General features: G+C 45.3%; 1 protein-coding gene, 1 non-coding gene and 2 pseudogenes across 24 annotated transcripts in view; 3 read left to right on the forward strand and 1 right to left on the reverse strand.

Moving 5' to 3' along the window:
- Positions 1-8,799, forward strand: part of CLASP2 (cytoplasmic linker associated protein 2) — a 160,505-nt gene extending 151,706 nt beyond the window's left edge. For all 23 annotated transcript variants that reach the window (XM_040964567.1, XM_040964524.1, XM_040964531.1 and 20 more), the window contains 3 exons: positions 1,994-2,200; positions 3,454-3,570; positions 7,027-8,799. In XM_040964567.1, coding sequence (XP_040820501.1) covers positions 1,994-2,200; positions 3,454-3,570; positions 7,027-7,116 — 414 coding nt within the window. In that variant the 3' untranslated portion in view covers positions 7,117-8,799. The remainder of the gene's footprint in view (positions 1-1,993; positions 2,201-3,453; positions 3,571-7,026) is intronic.
- A 554-nt stretch (positions 8,800-9,353) lies between these two features.
- On the forward strand, positions 9,354-15,485 carry LOC121172131 (annotated as a pseudogene).
- On the forward strand, positions 11,004-11,139 carry LOC121146275. The gene has a single exon (XR_005882168.1). It is a non-coding gene; the product is annotated as a U4 spliceosomal RNA (small nuclear RNA).
- A 40-nt stretch (positions 15,486-15,525) lies between the features above and the next one.
- Positions 15,526-21,258, reverse strand: LOC121172138 (annotated as a pseudogene).
- Positions 21,259-23,514: the final 2,256 nt, after the last annotated feature.

The following is a 23,514-nucleotide window of genomic DNA, read 5'->3' on the forward strand; positions in this document are numbered from 1 at the left end:
TCCATCCCGCAACCTCATTTGGCTACTCTCGTGCATACTCATGGGTGCTGGGGCCTATTCCCATCCCCAGATCTTGGACCTGCTAGTAGATACTGTGGTCCAGCCTCACATGCCTTGTACTGAGTCCCATAACTTGCCAGCAGGTGCTGTGGCCTAGACCAGCTTTCCTGTAACCATTCTGGCTCTCCTGTGTACCAAGCAGGTGCAGCAGTATGGCCCATCCCCAGTGCCAACTCTCACATTCACCAATGGATGCAGACCCACTTCTAGCCCTAATCTTGCATGTGCCAGCAGACGCTCTGACCCAGTCTGTCATGACCAACATCCATTTCAATATTTGCTGACAGGTACTGCAGCCTGGCCCAGCCTGGCACACTCCCAATCCCAACTCTGACCAACTGTAAGAGCCTAGCCCTCAACCTGGTCCACACTCCTCAGTGCCCCCACAGGCCCTAGCTGTCAGTGTGAAACATAACTACTCCAGGGAATGTAGATCATTGATAAGCACAGAGCTTGCACAGTTGTTAACCTCAAGGCAGGCTAAACCAGGAAGAATGATCAGCCTCAAGTTTTTTGTTTGTGTGTTTTGTTTTTTATGATGTATTCATTTATTTGAAAGGCAGAGTCAGAGAGGAGGAGAGAGAGAAAAAAGAGCCAGATGTTCCCACCCGCTGATTCTCTCCCCAGATGATTACAGCAGCTGGGACTGGGCCAGCCCGATTGTTAGGCCGTCTTCCACTGCTTTCCATTGCTAGATTGCATATGGAGCAGCCAGGACTCAAACTGCAACTCCAACGGGATGGCAGTGTTGCAGGCAGCAGCTTAATGCGCTGCACCGCAGCACCAGCTCCTAGCCTTACATCTGATGTAAAGATCTAGGGAAAATGCTAGAATAATCTCCCATCTTATCAGTTTGATTTCATTGTACAAGAAAACTTCAAAAAAGTTCATGGGAAATTGAACTTGAAAATAAGCTTTCTTTGAGTTAATACCAGGAAAACGTGAAATCCACTTATAGTTTTTTCATAATATGCATGTTTTGTTAACTTGTTGAAAATCCCTCTTATTGATGACCTCAGCTGGTATCTTGGACCACAAAGAAACCCCTAGGGTTATACTCTTGTGCCTGAAGGCTCTTTAAAAACCTCTGCATTTAAGAAATTTTTATATCACAAATATCTTAATTCGATTTTCCACAAGCTTTCTGATACCACATATATAAGTAACAGTGCCTCGATGGACCAAAAAAGGGTGGAAGGGATAGTTGTTACCACAAAAATGAAATGTTATTTCCTAACCGTGTGAAACACTCATGAAGTCAAGGAAACCCATTACACGGGACTCCATTCAACTCACAGCCTAACTAAGCCATAAAACTAGATTTTAGAAAGGATTGTGTAAATATATATATATTTTATAAAATTGAATTTTATAAAGGATTTTAACCAACAACAGTAGAAGACAGAGATGGTTTAATAAAGCCCCAAACATCCATCATCTCGTTTCAACAGTTGTGGGCATTCTGCCTATCTTTGCAAAGCAAATTTCAAATCTCATATTAAATGCTTCATGATGGACCTGGTACAGTGACTAACGTCCTTGCATTGAATGATCAAGGATCCCATAGGGGCACTAGTTCATGTCCTGGCTGCTCCACTTCCCAACCACTTCCTGCTTGTGGCCTGAGAAAGCAGTCAAGGACGGCCCAAAGCCTTGGGACCTGCACCCATGTGGGAGACCTGGAGAAGGCTCCAGGCTCTTGATTCCAGATAGCCTCAGCTCTGGCCATTGAGGCTGCTTGGGGAGTGAACCAGCAGATGGAAGATCTTTCTCTCTGTATCTCCTTCTCTCTATAAAATCAGCCTTTCCAATCAGAATAAAATCTTTAAAATAAGTAAATTAAATAAGTAAATGCTTCATGAAGCTTATACTTTTAAGGCACAGTATAACACATTAAGAGTTGCCTCCTGACTGTGTTGCCTTTTTGTTTTAGGTGGTGAGATCTGCTGAGGAAGCTGCATCAGTATTAGCCACTTCCATTAGTCCGGAGCAGTGCATCAAAGTGCTTTGCCCCATCATCCAGACTGCAGACTACCCAATTAACCTGGCTGCAATCAAAATGCAAACGAAAGTGATAGAGCGCGTGTCCAAGGAGACCCTTAACCTACTTTTGCCAGAAATTATGCCAGGCTTAATACAGGTAAGCAAGAAAGCTTAGAGCTATAAACAAACGCATTGGAGTTATTTAGATACTTTCCTGGCAGCTCTAATGGTATGATCAGGCCTCCCCTCCCCTCCTATACCTGATGTGCTAACTGTAATGGATCCACTTTGTCCTTAGAGAGCATTGGTGAAAGGTCCCTCTCATTTTGACGTCCTCACGTATGCCATTCGGTCTGTGGCACACTCATCAGCATCCACCGTGCCTTAGTGTATTCTTGTCACCCTCCAGGTCTCTGTCCCAACCCTTTTTCCTCAAGTGCTTTTGGAACCATCACATTGCAATTTACTCATTTCTCATAATAGCTCTTCCTGCCATGGGATTCCATAACTGATCTAGGAAGTGACTATCTGTGTCCCGTGGACACTGGTCCATGTTTACCTGGCCCATGCTCATCACGGAACACTGGATGCAGTCTTCTTTGCCACGTTACTGTGGTAGGAAAAGTTGAGCGGGAGGGAGGTTGCCGAGCACATAGAACTTAAACTTAGAACATTGTAGGATGCTAACTGTGCACTTCATATAATTTGGAGGTCCATATAGAAAAATACTTCCAGTAAGGAGGGTAAATAAAATGAGTACAGTGTGGTTTCTTTTGTTATGAAACATACATTTCTCATAGGAAGATGAGTGCTTATGTTTTAATAATTTGCACACAGTTTAGAAAGATAAAATGCTAACATTTTCAGTGGAACTGTATTCTCACTTTTCCCTAGGTAAAATGTATATATACACTCAGATAACTGAGTCAGAAATGCTTTATAGATAAGGTTTCTGTGCACGGTTAGAATCCAGAGACTCCAGGGAAGTATTTTACATAGTCAGGGTTCGCCTGAGGAAATAATGGCAGGGTGGCACAGATGTCGAGCGTAATTAGACTGCCTTATAGGATTTTCCTCACTGGCACAGCAAAGAATGTAGATTTTGTTAAGTAGCGAGGCATCAGCCTACTGTTCCACGCGGGTTAGTGTGGAGACTTTGCGTAGGCAGATGGGTCAGGGGGCGGTCTCCGAGTCAGAAAAGCACAGCTTGCAGGCCAATGAAGAAGCTGGAAGAGAGCAATCCGAGTGGTTGTGTTGTCGGGAAAGTGGAAGGAGAGAAGCAGGCTGTGCCTGAGCCGACTGAGGAGTGAACTGGGCTGGGCGAGCTCTCTCCTGAGTACACTGGTCTCCATTGAGAAGGTTGTTCCCTTAGATCCGTCCAGAGGGCTAACAGTGGACACTTCCCCCCAGGGCTATGACAACTCGGAGAGCAGCGTTCGGAAAGCCTGCGTCTTCTGCCTGGTGGCCGTTCACGCAGTGATCGGTGAGGAACTAAAACCACATCTCAGTCAACTCACTGGCAGTAAGGTAAGTCCGTGCTGCTTTGTGATAAAAACAGTGACCACAGCATAGTCTGCAGAGTTTAGGTCTGTGTGGTGTTAAGGGCAAGTTTGTTGCCCAGCTTTCTTTTTTAAAACTTACTGAAGAGTGAGACAAATAGGGAGCTCCTCTCTGCTGGTTTACTCCCCAAAATGTACACACAACAGCCGGAGCCAAAGACAGGAGCTGGGAACACGATCCAGTTTCCCCAAGGTAAGTGACAGGAAGCCGACTGCTTGAGCCATCACACTGACTCAACAGGGTTAGGAACTGGAGTCAGGGATCAACGCTAGGTCCTCTGATGGAGAGATCTAACCAGCATCTTTACTGCTAGGCTAACTGCATGCTGTCTGTTCAGCTTTTAGTAAGTCAGGCTTCAAGTAACTATCCTACTTTCTTGTTCCTATTTTTTTTTTTTTTTTTTTTTACTTTTAGCTGTTTATTCTCTCATTTGTCACTCAGGTGAAGTCAGCAGTTTGGTAGGTGATGGGTAAATTGTTGTGAAAGAACATGCCCTTTGTGTCTAGGTTTTTTGTTTTTGTTTTTTGTAATACCAGCTACTCTTTTTCCACTGTCACACCCAAGTTGTTACCCCCAAAGGACTGTATAATTAAGAATAAATTACGGGATGGGAGGCAGCACCATGGCATAGTAAGCTAAGCTTCTGCCTTTGGCACTGACATACCATATGGGTACCAGTTCAAGTCCTGGCTGCTCCACTTCCAATCCAACTCCATGTTTATTGCCCCGGGAAAATAGCAGAGGCCGGTTCAACTCCTTGGATCCACGTACCTTCGTGGAAAACCCAAAGGAGGCTCTTGACTCCTGGCTGCAAAACAGCTCAGCCCTGGCCATTGAGGCCATTTGGAAAGTGAACAAACCAATGGAAGATCTCTCACTTTATGTCTCTCTTTGTAGCTCCGCCTTTCAAATTAAAAATAAAATATTTATTAAAAAGAATAAATTTCTGTGGTATTTGTAAGTGAACTACCTTGTATCTCCAAAACTACGGAACATTTAACATTTGTTAATTTTCCTTTTAGAACTATGGTAACCAAATATTTATTATTATTCTTTTCTAGTCTCATTATTAAGTTCCAGATTCAAATACAATATTGACTTGACCTGTTCAAATAAAAATTGCTGGTTAGTCCTAAAACTTAACCAAACAAAGGCAAGCGTTTGGCACAGTGGTTAAGTTATCCCTTGAGACACCCATGACCCATGTTGGAATTTCTGCCTTCGTGTCCAGCTGCTACTGCCCTTCTGATCCAGCTTCCTGCTGGTGCATATGTTGGGAGGCAACAAATGATGGCTCAGTATTTGGGTTCCATGTTGGGACCCAGGGAGAGTTCCAGGCTCCTTGCTTCAGTCTGGCCCGGCCCTGACAGAAATAGCAGAAAATATCTATCCATTCATCTCTCTCTAATAAAATTGCATATTTTTAATTTAACAAGAAAAAATCTTTTTTTTTCTTTATTTTTATTGGAAAGTCACATTCACAAAAAGAAAGAGAGACAAAGATCTTTCCTGCATTGGTTCACCATCTAAATTGCCACAGTGGCTAGAGCTGAGCCAATTCAAAGCCAGGAACCAGAGCTTCTGCCAAATCTCATGCAGATGCAGGGGCCCAAGCACTTAGACCATCCTCCATGCTTCCCCAAGCCATAGTTGGGGAGCTGGGTGGGAAGTGGGGCAGCTGGGACTTAAACCAGTGCTCTTAGAGGATGTTGGCACTTGAAGGTGGGGGATAGCCAGTTACTGTCACACCGAGTCCCAGAAAAATAAATTCTTGTTTTCCTCATTTTATTGATAGTACCAGCACTTAGTAATATATTCCATAGAGGGCCAATGCAATGATGGTTATGGCCTATGAGCTGGTTAGAAATCAGCACTCACTTTCATTTAGTGTCCCAAAATTCTGTGATTGCCATTACTATATTAAATTATTTTTAAATAGCCAACGGCAGAATAAAATGCAATTGAAAATGAGCTCAGCTGCACATCTTGTATGAAGTGTCCTCACTTCAAGATTTAGGTAAACTTGGGCCCGGTGTGGTGGTGCAGTGGTTAAGGGGTCCTCACCTTGCACGCCCGGGATCCCATATGGGCGCCAGTTCTAATCCCGGCAGCCCCACTTCCCATCCAGCTCCCTGCCTGTGGCCCGGGAAAGCAGTCGAGGACGGCCCAAAGCTTTGGGAACCTGCACCCACATGGGAGACCCAGAAGAGGCTCCTGGCTTTAGATCGGCATAGTATCGGCCATTGCACTCACTTGGGGAGTGAATCATTGAACAAAAGATCTTCTCTGTCTCTCCTCCTCTCTGTATATCCACCTTTCCAATAAAAATAAAAATAAATCTTTAAAAAAAAAGATTTAGGTAAACTCTCATCCCAAGGTGAATATAGAATTATTTTGCAAGAAGGAGGGTCAGAGAGAGGAAAAGAAATATTGCTCATCCACTGGACTGCCCCGGAAGACAGCGAGCATCAGAGCTGGGCCAGGCTGGAGCCAGGAGCCAGGAGCCAGGAGCTGCTTCAGGGCCTTCCACATGCGTTCTGGGGCCCAAGCACTTGGACCATTCTCTGCTGCTTTTCCAGGCACATTAAGAAGAAGCTGGATCCCAAGTGAAGCAAGCAGAACCTGAACCAGTTCCCCCGACTCCCCTCCCAGGCCCACTCCCAGCCCCAAGATGTCACGCATGCCAGCAGGCAGCGGCTTTCCACGGGGAAATCACAGCATTTGTATCAAAATGTCAGTGGCATGGTGGGCTAAGGCCTTGGTCCTGCATCCCTGCCCTGGCCCAACTCCTGTAATGGTGGACAGCGACACGGAGATAATGCGAGGCTGTGAGCACCTTGCGCAACACATCACACACAAGTGCTTGTCCGTTACTTTAATGATGAAGTCTTTTTAGTTTACTTACATTTTATGAGTAATGACAACATTTTCTGAAAAGGCATAAAATGGGGCCATTGCTGTGATTAGCAGCTAAAGCCTATCACATTGGCATCCCACACGGGCGCCAGCTCAATTTCCGGCTGCTCCATTTCCAGTCTCACTCCCTGCTTCAGACCTGGGAAAGCAATTAAACATGGCCTATGTTCATGGGTCCCTGCACTCACATGGGAGACCCAGAAGAAGCTCCTGGCTCCTGGCTTCACATTGACCCATAACACGTGGGTTATGAGTTATGCCTCTGGGCATTGTAGCTAGTTAGGGAACAAAGCAACAGATACAAACATCTATCTTCTCTCCCAATCTTTCTAACTCTGCCTTTCAAGTAAGTGAATTTTTAAAAACAAAAGACATCAAGTAGTCATATACAAATAAAGACTTTAAAATTGCGTGTATACTTCTTCATGAGCCACAGTGACCTCAGTCCCTAGCCGGCACCCGCCTGCAGAGCGCCTGCGGTAACCTGTGTCTGGCTTCCACCCGCAGATGAAGCTGCTGAACCTTTACATCAAACGCGCACAGACAGGTTCTGGAGGAGCCGACCCTGCTGCTGATGGGCCCGGACAGAGCTCGTGACGCTCGGCCAAGCGAACCAGGTCTCTCCCGGAAAGGACAGGCGACGGACCACCCTCATCAGCGAAAGGGAATTCTCAGACCCATCTTTTGGAGCTTAACCATTGTTTCCTAGTTTTGAGTTTTTCGTTTTGTTCCGTTTTGTACTTTCTGTACCAGAGAACTATGCTCAGTCTGCATGTGACTTTTATGATAGCTATTCCAGATTCATGAAGAAACAGTATTAACATCAGTTGATCAGTACAAAGTCATTTTTAACCTAACTCATCATTTCCCATGTTTGTACTTCTTTGTCTTCCCATTAACCTTTGCCAGTGTTATGATTGTATAAATTTTTTTAAATGCTGGTTAAACAGGAATGCTTAGAGCTTTAAAAGTTAACAGTCTAAAACATTTTTTTGCTTTTATTCCACTGAAGAATAATATTTTTATTGCTCCTTTGAGTTTTGTTCTGTATCATGTCCTATGGTAGAAATACTTCAATGATGTGAAACAATGCAGGGCTAAGTTGAACTTGAGCTGGCCTCTGTTGGTGTGAAGGTGATACGTGTCATTCATTGCCACTTTTGCGGGGTGATCTGTAGATTGAAAACTAAGACCTCAAAGAGAAATGTTACCGAATCAGCCAGTTCTGGATACCTGATACTGTTTATTGGTTATTGATCTTGCCATCTTTATTTAAAACCATGCCCCTTGTATGATCCCTTAAGAAAGCTGCACCAAATCATCTCCCGGTTGTTTTCTTGACACGAATGTAGGTTTCATTGCAGGATTTTTGGTTTGTATCTTTGTTGTGAATGATGCTTTTTTTTTTGTATTTATTAATATCAAATTCACTTACGAATAAACTTGATAATGGAAACAGACAAAAAAAATCAAGTGCGTGTGTGTCCTTGACCATCTTCTGTTTGTCATTTAATAAACAGGCTAATTATTGAGACATGGGAGTTGAGAGCAGAACCTTTTCGTCCAGTGGTGGAACCTGGTTTCCTTTGACCATGAAATTGTCTAACTTGAGGACGTTGATCCTGATGAGAGAGGAGTGCCAAGGCTCTCTGCAGATGCTGCGCTCACATTCTCTACCTCTTCAGGGCGGGTACTTTGAACTGAACTGCTGCCTATGGTGTCTTCTGGAAAACTACTCCAAGGGTGATATTCTGTTAATTTTTTCAACCACCCCCACCCCCCCAAAAAAAAAAAAAAAACTTTTGATCACCTTCTGGCACGCCTGTTCTTTTCATGTGCAGCGAATCTTCAGAAATGACTGGTGTTGGTGCAAGGCCAAATCAGATCCTTTGGAACCAGGATGCTAATGGTTTCTCATCTTGACTTTTTTTATTGTTAATTTTTTTGTTAATCCTAACAGAAAGTGAATTTGACTGGAAAGGCAAATGGCTATTAGGAAAGCAATTTGCTTACTGTTACAGAATTATCTGTACTTTGTTTAATTGAAAGGAAAATGTAGAAATATATGTAAAGAATTGAAGACCAGAGTACTGAATGGATGACGTGCCCTAGGCTTGCCCCTCCCTCCCTTTTCGTTCTAGCAGCAGGAAGATAGTTTCTCTATGCCCCCTCCCCATGACCTGTAACAGTTCTGTTTGCTAATGTTGATTACATTGTGTATTTATAGTTCTATGCTTACTGTTGTGCATATTACTGGCAATAAAACTGTACATAACATTACTTGGAGAAATGTGTGTGTTTGCATTGTTTCTGTCTCACTGTGTAGCAACTTTATCAGGCGCTCTCATGCATTGTGTAAGTACATCCGGGGCCTGCAGGTACAATCCAGCGGATGTAGATGGCCACATACACAGGTCTGTGTTGCAGTGTATCTTTAAGAAGAAAGAGCATCAAGATTCTGTTCTGAAGACCATTCAGTAGAGTGACTTAATGATAATTCCACCTGGAAAATTGAATAAAGCACCTAGCTTCTGAGGAGTGGGTGAACTTCATAACAGAAAACTATAGTGTAAAGTGTCTTAAGTGAAAACTAGCTTATATAAGCACCAATGGCATCGTGTTTAAAGTTCTGTATTTTCAGTTGATAACACCCTGAAAAACCTATTATTCATTCAATTCACCATATGCAACATATCATTCATTTGTGTATTCCATAAACATACGTGGCTATCAATTATTAATGAATTATCCTTTTAAAAAAAAAAACCTATTGGTTAAAGTTTTTCCTCTCACATTTCTCTTCCAAACTAATTCGGTGCCATTCATTTATGGCAATGCTCAAAGGTAATGAAAACCATGTCATTTGAGTTTATAAAACCTGTCCAAGATTCAAATTCTGTAGTAGAGTTTATTTCTTGAGGACAAGTATAAAAGAGGGGGTGGGGTAGGGAAATGGATGGGAGGGAGAGAGGGGTGGTTAAAAAAAATTCTGGCCTTTTCCAAGTGGAAAGGGTATGAACCTGAGACTTCTGATACCAATGTTGAGCAGCTTATCTGCTGCATGCCTTCCTGTTTTATCCTTACAAATGTCAGAGCAGAACAATTGCACCATTAAGCCATGCCCTACAATAAAAGAGAAGAATCGGGCAGGTATCTAACAGTTGTTTGCTTAGACTAGCAAGTACGGACAAATGCAAACCAGTATTGCTCGATGATAGGTGAGAGGTGGTTTATAGAAACATTTCTATTTGGAAAACGGAGTTGCACAGGGAGAGACAAAGAGCATTCTTCATGTACTGGTTCATTCCCCAGGATGAACCTAGAAGCCAGACCAGGTTTCCCCTGTGTGTGGCAAGGTCCCAGGTGCTTGAACCATCTTCCCATGCCTCTCGGGGGCATCAACAGAGAGGTGCATCAAAAGTGGAGCAGCCAAGACAAAGCGATGCTTGTACAAAATGCCAGCACCGCAGGGTGCAGCCTAACCCCCTGTAACACTGGAGTGACAGTGTGAGCGGTGTGTTACTCCATCCGCTGTATCTTTGCTGCTTGTATTCTAGTACATTTTCTTGTTTTTGCAGCTATGTGTGTGAAGAATAGTCTAGAATTCAGCTAATTTGTTTTAAAAAAACTGTTTAAAAATTCTCCTTAATGTAGAATTTGTGGAAAATAAGGAAAAGCTGAAGCAAAAAAGTGCCTCCGGTAGTAGCACTGAGCTGATATCTTGCCGTCTTGTGGAAATCAAAGTAATGAGAGTTTGATTTCATACTAAAAATGGTGAGGAAGCATTGAGTGTTATCCACCAGAAGAGTGACAGAATTAACTAATATTTTGAATCTTTCAGTTCTGTGAGTTATTCAATGCTTTTCCAATCTCCTGTTAGCTTGCTAGTCAACTGAGTAGATATCCTAGTTACTTTAAATGACTGGCAATAAATTATTCCTGTAATGAAAATCCAAACACAGCAGGGACTGTTAAGTACCAGATGTTCAGTATTGCATATTGATCTGCCTGCATCTGTGTAGGAGGCACCCAAGTACTTGCCTAAAAAGAGTAAACCAAGAGTTCCCATACAGTGTGGCTAGTGCCGTGTAAACCGAACAGACAGCTGGGAGGTGAGGAAGAGAGGAGAAACACATATCAGATGTACTCAGGGGACCCAGTGCAGTGGCTAAAATGACTATTCCACCTCCAAGCGCAACACCCCATGTGGGTGCTGGTTCACATCCTGGCTGTTCTACTTCCTTCCAGCTCCCTGCTTGTGGCTTAGGAAAAACAGTGGAGGGTGGCCCAAAGCCTTGGGACCCTGAGCCCATGTGGGAGATCTGTAAGAACCTCCTGGTTCCTGGCTTCAGATCAGTGCAACTCTGGCTATTGGTGGCCATTTGGAGAGTGAACCAACGAATGGAAGATCTTTCTGTGTCTCTCCTCTGTAAATCTGCCTTTCCAATAAAAATAAATCTTTTTTTTTTTTTAAATGTACTCATCGCTTTGTGCAGTGGCCGTATCATAGCCAATGAGGTTTATCCAAGGCACGATTATTGGTAATTGAAAACTTTTCCCAATACCCTGCCATAACAAAATAGAGTCTGCATTGGCAATTTTTGACAGTCTCCACAGAAACTGAAAAAAAAAATGTACTCATGGAAAAGAGCTGGATTAGAGAGCTCCCATCTGCTGGTTCACTCCCCAAATGCCTACAAAACGCCAAAAAACAGGGACCCAATCCACATCTCACACACTGGTTACAGGAATGCAAGTAAATGAACCACCACCTGCTGGCTGGCAGGGTATGCGTTGGTGGAAGCTGGAATGGGAAACAGAGGCAGGTCTCAAAGCCTGGCACTCTACTCCACTGTACACATTTCTGTTTGTTGTTTGTATGTCCATATTTTAAAGAGCTGCAGAGAGATGTTGAAGCCACTGATTCACTCCTCACATGGCTGTGACAGCAGGAGCTGGACCGGCTGCAGCCAGGAGCCAGGAAGTCCATCTGGGTCCCCCATGTGGGTGACAAAGGCCCAAGTGCTTGGACCATCTTCTGCTTGCTGAGATACATTAGCAGGGAGCTAGCTCAGAAGTGGAGCAGCCAGGACTAGAGGCAGCAATCAAGTGGGAGTTGGACATTGCAAGGGGTACCTTAACCCGCTGCAGCATAGCAAGCCGTGTTGCAGGCATCATAACAGGCCTCCTCACTTCAAAGCCAAATACCTGCCTCCCAATTCTCAAACTGAACCTGTCACTTTGTGATAACCTCAGTTGACCATAATTAGTTTGGCTGGAGTTTGGGAGAGTGGCACAAGATAGAGTAATGGATATTCCACAAAAGGCATCCTATGATGTATGCTAAATGAAATAATAAGATCACCAAAGACTTAAATACAAGAATGGTGTGATTAGAGAGCAAAGTAGCTGGTACAGAGGAAGGAGGTGGGGGGACCCGCCCTGGCAGGCCGCAGTCACCTCCCTGCCCACCTCATCCGCTTGGTGTGCAAGGAGGTGAAGATGCTGACCGCTGACCCGCCTGATGGCATCAAGGTGTTCCCCAACCAGGAGGACCTCACTGACCTGCAGGTCACCATGGGGGGCCCTGAAGGAACCCCCGCACGCATGCAGGAGGCTTGTTCCCGCATGGAATTCCTGCTGGGGAAGGACTTCCCCGCCTGCTCCCGCAAAGGGCTACTTCTTCCTGACCACGATCTTCCACCCTAACGTGGGCGCCAATGGCGAGGGCTGTGTTAATGTGCTCAAGAGAGACTGGACGGCGGAGCTGGGCATCCGACACGTGCTGCTGAGCATCAAGTGCCTGCTGATCCACCCCAACCCTGAGTCTGCACTCAAGGAAGCCGGCCACCTGCTCTTGGAGAACTGCGAGGAGTGTGCCACCCACGCCCGCCTGCTCGCTGATCCATGGCGGCGCGAGGCCGAGGGTGGCAGGGCCCTGGTGAGTGAGTGGGGCTGCAGCTGCCTCCTCTGACCCTGGGCCCGGGCAGGGGCTGAGGACCCCAAGGCCGAGAAGCATCTGATGAGCATAATAAGAAGCTGGTGGCCAAGAAGACAGACTAGAAGCAGCCCTGCAGAGGCTGTAGCGGCTCTCCTCCCCCATTCCCTCCCTCCAACTACTGTTATTTAAATTATGGCTGGGTGGGGGAGGGCGGGGGGGGCACTGGGACCTGCACTTGTTTTTCTAAATAAAGTTGGAAACGCAACAAACAAACAAACAAACAAAAACAAGAGCCCAATTGGGAAGATATAATCAGAGAGAGAATTAAGATATACTTAATTCGTGGTGGGTCTCAGGACAGGGCGTCTCATGCCTGGATCCCGGACAGCCGCCATGTGCTGAGCTGTCCCCGGGCCTGCTGGTTCCGGGGGCCGCTTCCTTCGGGGTGAGTAGACTGAGGGGGGGAGGCCTCCGGGACTGGGCAGGCCCGGGACCCACCCGCCGCCCTCATGGGGCTGTGAATGGGATTTGGGAGGGGCGCGACCTTGGGCCTGGGTTATTTAAACCTCCAGCAGCCTCCTGGCAGCTGGTGGGTCTCAGGACGGGGCGTCTCATGCCTGGATCCCGGACAGCCGCCATGTGCTGAGCTGTCCCCGGGCGGCCAGTGCGCCATTGGGTGCCATGCTCTGCCTGCTGGCCGCCCGGCTGCGGAGCTCTGGGGATTTGGTTCTTTGAGTTGCTGCTTAATTCGCTCCAGGTTGAACCCATTGTGCTTCTTGGACCTGAAACAGGCAGTAACTCTTCCTTAGCAAAACTTTCAGTCACTAATAATTCTGAGCACCAAATAGCAGTCATGCAGAAGCTAGGGCTTGGGGCCTGTCCTGCAAAAGTAGCTCCAACAGTTGGCCAATGTGTCAACTGGTAATGGAACAGAGTAGATTAGGCACGACTGAACAAACCTTAGCCCACAAGTAAAACTAGAAACCAGGAGGGAGCAGAGGTCTTGCCGAGCTAGGTTCTTGTACCTGCTGGTCTGTTGGAGCCAGGGACGCTAAGCCACAGTGTCTAAGGCAGAGGTCGGGACAGGTGAGGAGCTGTGCCAAGCTGAGTCAGAGCATCCATTGGCAGGCAAGTGATCTATGGCTGGGAACAGACCCAGTTGGGGAGCAAAGGGGACAACCCTAGCTGGGCTGAGGTTCCCACCAAGAGGCACATGGCCTGAAAGGGGAGCTGCGTTCTGATCTGGAAACAGTTGTAGTCTCCCTTGGCACAAGTGTGAACTGGGATTGGATGCACCGAACCGGGCCGGACCCCGACTCCCCCTGGTGTTCTGGAGGACCAGGGCAGATGTGGGATGGACTAGGCAGGGTCTAAAACCCCTACTGAGCCATGTGTGAGCCATATGTGGGTATAGACAAACCATGGCTGGGCTGGAACATCCAATAGCAAGAACCAGATTGGGTGGAAGGCCAGTCAGGAAAAGCCACAGTTCCTGTTATTACAGGAGGTGGACTGAGTAAGGTTGGCTCATGGACCCACTGGTAAGCGTGAAACCTGGCATTGGGAGAGGTTCTGATGGAGGAGCCTGGGCAACTCCTCTGGCAGGACACAGACCCGGCAGGTAAACGCAAGAAACATGATAGGAAACAGCCCAGAAAAGGCCATGGAAAGCTACCCACTGGCATACAATTGGCTGACGTGGGGGCAAGACCAGGCTGAATCTGTCCACATCATCCACTGGCAAATCCAGGCACCAGTGTGGGTCGACCTAGGGTTGGTCGCAACAAAGACTAGTGCACATTATGGAATGCCGAGGTGAGGTGGCCTGTACCGGAAGGGACCGCAGCGCCCTACCAGCCTGAGAACAAGAAAGGAAGTGGGCAGAGCCGGCAGGGGAATAAGGGAGGGTTCCTTTGCAGGACAGCTACTTCCGCAGGAGAGCATGGGCTGGGATGGGGGCAGACCAGACTAGGCAGAGCTACCACACCTGTGGGCTTCGTGCGGACCAGATCAGGGAAAAGCCGGGCTGGGTGGATTATTCCTACTGGTGCAAACAAAATTAAAGTGGGCGAGGGTTGTTTGGGCTTAGACGCAGCATCAACTGGAATCTGGGAGTGGGAGAGGCCTGGGAGGGAAATAGTGGGCTCATCCCTCTTGGGTTACCACTTCCACAGGACATAAAACTAAGATAACTAAGATAGCGGCTGGGGTGGAATGGGGTGTGGGACAGACTGGATTACTGCTACACTTACTGGCAAACCAGGGTAGGGGGTGGGCCTGGTGGGGGTTATTGTGGGTCGCTCCAACCTAGGCTGCAGCTCCCGCTGGTTTATGTGAGGGCCAAGTATGTGCTGGGCAGAACTAGGCTGGACTGCAACACCCATTGGTTCCAGTGGAAGTCGGGAGTGAAAACAGAACCAACCCAGCAACTGAAACCACCAGCTGATTGGAGCGATGGACGGTGCCGGGCCCTGTACTTGTTAGCACATACAAGAAGTTTCTTTGGAGATCTTCCTAATCTAAATGCTGGACTCAAAACCCTAACGAAGAAAAGAAAGAAGACAGAACGGGTCAACCAACCATCTCCGCTATGATGGACTATGTCAATCAGTGGATTTTTCAAAGCCCTCATAGTGCTTGGAGTGGCAAGATTGACAACGATTCATAACTGTTGCAATATCAAAACCACTTGAGCAAGAACCTCAGCGCATGCCCTACATCCGGGATCTGGGGAGGGTGGGAAAATGGGTGGGCCTTCTCCCTTAAATAACCCCCTTTAAACATGAAGGTAACAATATGGAAAACATACTAGTATTATCCACTTTCATGTAGCCCTTGAACCTTCTTACCCTAATTAACTATGTAAAGAATGTCAAAATAAAATTTTATAAAAATTAAAAAAAAATGCAAAAAAAAAAACAAAACAAAACAAAAAAAGATATACTTAATTCTTCATCATGCAAAGAATTTTATGTTTGACATATGAGATACTATTACCTGCATTACTCCTTCCATTTATAGGTGAATGTGTAAGCTGGGGAATGTAATCTATATTAGCAACCATCTTATCCAATTATTAGTAATCCAGATCGTTCAGTTAGATGGCAGAGGAAATTCTTTGCGTCATCAGAGTGCTGCAGGGTTTGTCTCAAGGGATAAAACACCCTGCACGCTCTTGTTCTAGAAAGTATTCACATATCTTTGCTCTATGTATTAGATGTTAAGAAATTGCATTTTCCATTAAGTGAAAAATAAGCAATTTTCATTGCATATCTTTTATTTTCTTTTTAAATAAAGATTTATTTATTTTTATTGAAAAGTCAGATATACATACAGAAGGAAAGACAGAGAGGAAGATCTTCCATCCGATGATTCACTCCCCAAGCGACCACAAGGGCTGGTGCTACACAGATCCAAAGCCAGGAGCCAGGAGTTTCCTCCAGGTCTCCCACGCGGGTGCAGGGTCCTAGGGATTGGGTGGTCCTCAACTGCTTTCCCAGGCCACAAACAGGGAACTGCATGGGAAGTGGAGCTGCCGGGATTAGAACCAGCGCCCATATAGGATTCCAGAGCACGTTCAGGGCAAGGACTTTAGCTGCTAGGCTACACTGCCGGGCCCTTATCTTTGATTTTCATTGCTTATCTTTCCCTTGCATTGAATTCACATAATACCGTTTTAATGAATACATCCTTTTTTATTTACAAAAACCTATTGAAACTTTAGCATGTGACAGTGCTGTGAAATCCTAAAGGTATAATGACCACTGAGGTCTGTTTTCTGATTTCAGTTTCCCTCAGGAGGGAGAAAATGATTTAATGAGAAAGAAGATTGAAGAAAGACACAAGAAACATGAGAGAGGTGCATATTTTAGGGCCTAAAATCAATTCAGAATGAAAATGGAGACCTGGGTCTGGAAGGAAATGGCATAACCCAAGCAGTTTTATTGTGTGAGTGATGGGATTTGAGTCATGACTCCACAAAGAGGGAACTATGAAGGATATATTTTCAAACTGGCTTCATGTACACTTTTCTCTTGATGTGATCATGTTAGTAATACTATCTATTTCACAAAGCATGGTAGCACTCATGCGTGCACTATGGGCTAGTTTAATGGGACAGAGGATGTGGCAATGATGGGTAGGCACTGAACTCTACTGGGTTCTAGCTCCCTGTTGGTGTGTATCCTGGGAGACAACAGGTGAGTACTCAACTAGTTGGGACCATGATACCCAGCTGAAAAGCCTGGATTATTTCCAGCTGAGGCATTTGTGGAGCAAACCAGCAGATGGGATCATATTTCCCTCTCTCTCTCTTTCATTTCTTTCCATCTCTCCTTCTTAACTACATACTAAGTAAATAATAAATAGGTAAATAAATAAGTAAATAAGCAAGTGAAGATGAGCCAGTGTGTCCAGATAACTTTTAATTTAAAATATGACTATCAGTGAAAGCATGATCTCAAACTAAACTTTTAACTGTATGCCTCCTCCATCTCTGTCCGTCAAATGGAAGGACAATATATTTTACAGGTTTGTTCTTTTTTTTTTTTATTGTTGCTTACATTGTATTATGTAGTACAGTTTTATAGGCACTGGGGATTCCCCCCACCCCTCCCATACCCCTCCCCCCATGGTGGATTCCTCCACCTTGTTGCATAACCATAGTTCAAGTTCAGTTGAGATTCATTGCTTGCAAACACATGCCTAGCATAAAGTTCAGCGTCTTATTGTCCAGATAAGTTCAGTGGCCTCTTGGGGAGACCTTCTATGGTCTGAAGATAGGTCTAACAGAGTAAAGATCCGGTCAGTTAAAAGCCCCAACAAGGCCTCAGTATCAATATACAACATTATGGAATTAATTGACATAGTATTGGGTAAACAATATGTTAAAAATAATGCAAGTTCCATTCTTCGAAACATCTGGGTTGAGACAGTATCAATGACAGGTTCAAAAAATAACAAACAACCAAACAAAAAATTACAGGTTAAATCAAGGCAAACATGTGGTATCTAATCTTTTGGGATTCGCTCATTTCCCTTAGCATTATAGTTTCCAGTTGTGCCCATTTAGCCACAAAGAACTGCATTTTGTTTTTTTTAATAGCTGAGTAGTATTCCATGGAGTAGATGAACCAAAGCTTTCTTATCCAATCTTCTGCTGATGGGCATTTTGGTTGCTTCCATGTTTTTGCAATTACTGATTGTGCTGCAATGAACATAGGGATGCATGTTGGTTTGTCGTAAAACAGGTGTTTTGGATATATTCCTAGGAGTGCTATTGCTGGGTCATATGGTATGCAGATTTTGAGTTGTTTGAGTGTTCTCCAGACTGATTTCCATAAAGGCTGTACCAATTTGCAGCTCCACCAGCAGTGGAGTAGGGTTCCCTTTTCCCCGCATCCTCGCCAGCAAGCGTCGTTGGTGTTCTTGTTTATGTGGGCCAATCTTACTGGTGTTAGGTGGTACCTCATCGATGTTTTAATTTGGATTTCCCTTATTGCTAGGGAGCTGGAACATTTTTTCATATGTTTGTTTGTCATTTGGACTTGTTCCTTTGTGAAATGTTTGCCCATTTCCCGTTCCCATTTCTTGAGTGGCTTGTTTGTTTTGGTTTTTTGGTTGTTTTGAAGTTCTTTGTATATCCTGGAAATTAGCCCCCTATCGCCTATATCGTGTGCAAAGATCTTCTCCCACTCTGTGGGTTGCTTTTTTACTTTGTTGATTGTTTCCCTTGCTGTACAGAAGCTTCTTAGTTTGATGAGGTCCCATTTGTTTATTCTGTTCTCAACTGCTACTGCTTTTGGTGTCCTTCTTAGAAAGTCGGGACCTACTCCTAGGTCTTGCAGGGTATTTCCTACATTTTCTTGTAAGAGTTTGAAGGTTTCTGGATGTAGGTTTAGGTCTTTTATCCATGTAGATTGGATCTTGGTGTATGGTGATAGATGTGGGTCTATCTTTTTGTTTCTACAGGCTATCAGCCAGTTGTCCCAACAACATTTACTAAAGAGGCCTTCCCACTTGCTTGAACTGTCATTGGTCTTTTTGTCAAAGATTAATTGGCTGTGTTTGTGTGGGTTCCCTTTTGGTGCTTCTATTCTATTCCATTGATCTTCCTTTCTGTCTTTGTGCCAGTACCAGGCTGTTTTGATAACCACTGCTCTATAGTATGTCCAGAGGTCCGGGATTGTGATTCCCCCTGCTAACTTCTTATTTTTCAGGATGGTTCTAGCTATTCGTGGTTTTTTGTGTTTCCAGATGAACTTTTGAATCATTGTATCCAGTTCCGTGAAGAATGTTTTGGGCAATTTGATTGGAATTGCGTTGAAAATGTATATTGCTTGTGGTAGTATAGACATTTTAATGATATTGATTTTGCCTATCCAGGAGCACGGGATGTTATTCCATCTTTTGAGGTCTTGTTCAATTTCCTTTTTAAATAGTTTGTAGTTTTCTTCAAATAGGTCTCCTACGCTTTTGGTTAGATTTATTCCCAAATACTTCATACTTCTCTCTGCTATTTTGAATGGTATACTGTTGGTTAGATCTTCTTCCATCTTGGTGTTATTTGCGTACACTATGGCTGTTGATTTTCGTTCGTTAATTTTGTACCCCGCCACTCTGCCAAACTCTCGTATAAGTTCTAGCAGTTTCTGTATTGAGTCTCCTGGTTTTTCTATGTATAGGATTAGGCATCTGCATATAGTGAAAGCTTGACTTCTTCGTTTCCTATACGTATGCCTTTGATTTCTTTTTCTTGTCTTATGACCTCTGCAAGTACCTCTAGGACTATGTTGAATAGCAGTGGTGATAGCGGGCACCCTTGTCTTGTTCCAGATCTCAGTGGGAAGGGTTGTTCTTTTTTTTTTTTTTAAGATTTATTTTATATTGGGACCCGGCGTGATAGCGTAGTGGTTAAAGTCCTCGCCTTGCATGCGCTGGAATCCCCTATGGTCACCAGTTCTAATCCCGGCGGCCCTGCTTCCCATCCAGCTCACCGCTTGTGGTCTGGGAAAGCAGTCAAGGACAGCCCAAAGCTTTGGGACTCTGTACCTGCATGGGAGACACAGTGGACGCCAATGGCCTGTTCATACCGGGAAGGTTACCCCAGTAGTGGGCCCTGTGTGCAGCTGATACTTCTTTGGCATTAATCATCACGGGGTTAGACTCAAGAAATCGCGAGATGTCCCTCTTGTCACTAACGCCCACATTCTCAAAGAGCCAGAAGAATGGGCGATCATCTCCCTCCTTGGGCCGTGCGTCATGCAGGAGGCGGTAGAACTCAAAGAGCCGGCCAGTGCCTCATAGAGTCCTTTGCGGGCAGGGTTGACGATGGAGAGGTCATTGCAAGGACTGCCCCCAATCACCAGGTCAGATGGGCCCCACTCTTGGCTGTGCTTCTGCGTGACGCTGCGGACGTCGCCGACGTCCATGATCTTCCCCTGGTGTCGCACCATGCCCACAGTGATGGAGTCCTCACACCTCCGAGGCGATGGAGCGGTCTACCTGGATGCCCAAGTCCTTCCGCACCAGGAGCCCTGTAGCAATTCCATCAAAGAGAGACAGCACCGGCTTCCTCTTTTCAGCTGGGACAGGCGGGTAAGTCTTCGGAGGGTCAAATTCCTGGTCATGGTTATTGGTGAAGAACATCTCAAGCCGGGAGGGCCAGTCGTCCCGCCGCCTCAGCAGCCCGTAGGTGCCCTTGTGCCCGCACATGTAGCAGTTCCAAGGGTCTTCCTGAGTGGCCGCCTGTGCAGCCCCAGGCCCCACCAAGAGGTCCACACACTCCACACAGAAGCACCTGGAACAGTTGTTGTTCCCACACATGCGCACCTCGCGCCCTCCGCAGCAGATGGTGCTGTAGGATTGATAGCTGTCACCATCGTACTGGTACGCACATAAAAGGAAACAGTCCTTGCAGTTCTGGCACATTCCTCCAATGAAGAGGGGGTGTTCCAGCGTGACATTGAGGCTCCCACAAGAAATGCAAATGTCCTCAATGTTTCGGCACTTCTGCTGCAGTTGGTACACCAGCCGCTCCCGTGTGCGCTCATCAATAATCTCCTTGACCTTGGGCTTCTCCGTTGTGCTCTTCTGGGGCTTTCTGGCTGGCGGGGGTGGAGCAGGGGTGGCTGCCTCAGGCTCCACCCACATGTCTGTGTAAACTTCTTTGTAGGGGTTTTTCTGCTCTTCTGGTGGCTCTAGACCCTTGGGACCAGAAGGCTGGAACCCCCCAAGGGCCCACTTGATCATCTGCTTGCTCTGCACCTCCACAGCCTTGGCAGTGTCACTCTCATCATTGTCATGCAGGCTGGGAAGAGCTTGCCTGCGCGGCTGCTTGCCACCTGCAGGACCTCATAGATGGCTTTTGTAGGTGGCCTGGTGGAAGGCGCTGCAGAATGAGCTCAGCGGCAACAGCTTCTCAATGCACACCACTGAGAACTTGCTGTCTCCGAACCACATGACCCAGCGGGTCCCTTCAGCTGCTGGACTCCAGCCCGTCCTCCACCAGGACACTATGCGGCCTGGCCACCAGGAGAAGCCCCGCAGTTTCCCCCACACCAGCTCCCCAATGCCAAAGCCCCGGCCGTCATCGTACTCCGGCTCGTCATCGGCAGATTTGGTAGCATTCTTGTCCCCTGCATTGGCGCCCACAGGCTCAGGTGTGGTGGCCATAGTGGGGGACGCAGGGTCTGTGGGCTGCTGTACAGCAGGAGGGCTGGCCTCCTCCACCTTCTGAGCATCCCGGAGCCCTGGTGTTTCTCCACGGCATTCATTACTGCAATGAGCTTGGCTTCCTTCTCAGCCCATAAGGCCAGGTGCAACCCCTCTGTGGTCCGGCTCAGGTGTGAGCCCCGGCCGGCCCTGAAGCTCTCTAAGCAGCTGCCCGTCTTGGGGGAGGGGAAGGGGGCGCTGGGGCTGGGGGCAGAGAGGGCCACCGGGAGGGAGAGGGCTATTTCACATTTCTGATGAGCTTTTCAGGATCTAATGCCACTGTAAATCAGGGAACAGCTGGAATCCTCAGGCAGTTTATTTATGTTACATTGGATTTTCAAAATCTCCATGACAGTCCATTAAATGTGTGGCATGCAGGATGGGCATTGTCACTTGGCAGCAACTTTGAAGTGGTCACTTGGAAGGCTGGTATCCCATATGAGTGTGCTCAGTTCAAGGTCCTGCTACTTGCTACTTCCAATGCAGCATCTGCTACTAACATGCCCGAGAGAACACAGATTATGTTACAAAAGCTTTTAAATTATACATGTGTGTGTATTTGTGTGTGTGTGAGTCCCTCCTCCTGCAAAGCAGGTATCACAAAGCAATAACTGTATAACACCAAACAAATATTAGGAGGAAATAGAAATATTCCATAGAGGTTTTCAATCCTATGGGATGATGTCTTGGAGTAATGTTTTATATTCAAAAACAGTGTTCATTTTTAAAAAATCAGCAAATAGCATATCAGAATCTTCGTGAAAACCCTACCCCAGTCAATCTCTCATATCCTTCAGCACCTCGCATGCTTCCTTATATTCCACAACTTTTTCTAAAATCAAGAATATATATTAAAAACACATCCTTCAGTAAATTTTCCTCTGGAGTGAGTACAAGTAGTTATTTGGCATCACACTTTAAGTATTTTCTTTCCTTATGAGCTTTTTTCTACTGCCTAAATTTGCCTTCCTTTACCAGCTTATTTTTATTAGTAGGTTTCCCTTCTCTCACTTCCTCACTTTGGGGTTTAGTTGATTTCTTATTATATTGATTTTTCATACAAAAGAAATCCATTCCTTGTTTAGAGATACTCCAGACATTTCTGAGAAACCTGACTTGCAATGGAACACGTTGAATCTATTTCCAGCTACTCTGTTTTTTTTCAAAGAATTATGATTTCCTCATTAAAGAATGGTATTGACCAGATATGCGCCGACTGATGACTGAATAAAGAAAGGTGGTATATATACGCTATGGAGTACTCAGCCATAAAAAATGAAGTCTTTTGCAACAAAGTGGATGCAATTGGAAACTATTATTGCTATTAAAATAAACCAGGCTTAAACATACAAATGTATGTTTCTCTTGCACACGGCAGTTAAGATAGAATACAAATATCGATAGAAATAAATGGATCATTTTGGTATATGATTACTGGTTTTAGTCTTTATTTATACTCATGGCGATTTAGGGTTTTCTATACCTGTTTAAAGTTTGATTTGTGGTGGATAAAGCCCGTAGGTATAGAGTGGATTGAAATGATGTCTCGGCAAAAACCAACAGAGTCCAGAGGGAGGGAGCGGGATGATGGCAACAGGGGCGTAAGAAGAGTGAGGTGGTCTTGTTCAAACTACCTATGCAGTGAATGAATCCAGCCCCTTCGTGCTCATGCAATAAAAGAATGCTGCTGAAAATGCTGTCCTTAATACCATTCTAGATGGTTTCAAATGAACTCTTTAGGGAAAAAGGAAACACAAAAAAAAGAACAGTGAAATCGGATAAAGCACAACCATTTAGCAGCATCAAAGTGCTTAGTGAGCTGGGCACACTGCTTTTGGTGGAGATGTGTCGTGTAACACTTCATGGACAGAAAGTGAGAAGACAGAAACGGAACTGTGGGGTCATAAATACTTTAGTTTTCTGGGAAATTGGAGTAGAGAAATCGGTTATTGTTTTATATGAAAGAGTTACTCAAGTGAAGTCAATTTCAGTATTTTTAATAAAATATTACATTTGTATGCTGAGGGAAAAGTCTAGGTGGTGTAGACGAAAGGGTTAATAGACAATAGAAATTTGTAGAAGTTCTCAGGTTACAGTTTCCATTGTGCTTAGTGAAATAAAACAAATTAACTGTAAAACATGATTGGAGGAATCTTGGGGATTGAGGAGAGAAAAATTGACATACACATTTTAGGAGAGTAGGATGCAATATTTTCTTGCCAAGAGAAAGAAGTTCAAAGGTGTTCATTGAAATTGACACTCATTGAGATTGATTGCATTTTATATCACAGGAATCAAGGCAAACAGTTTTCTCTATCTTTACCATGGTCAACAGCAATGTA

The sequence above is a fragment of the Ochotona curzoniae genome, unplaced genomic scaffold, assembly GCF_017591425.1.
Source record: "Ochotona curzoniae isolate NIBS_2020 unplaced genomic scaffold, NIBS_Ocur_1.0 contig_1302, whole genome shotgun sequence".
NCBI lineage: Eukaryota > Metazoa > Chordata > Mammalia > Lagomorpha > Ochotonidae > Ochotona > Ochotona curzoniae.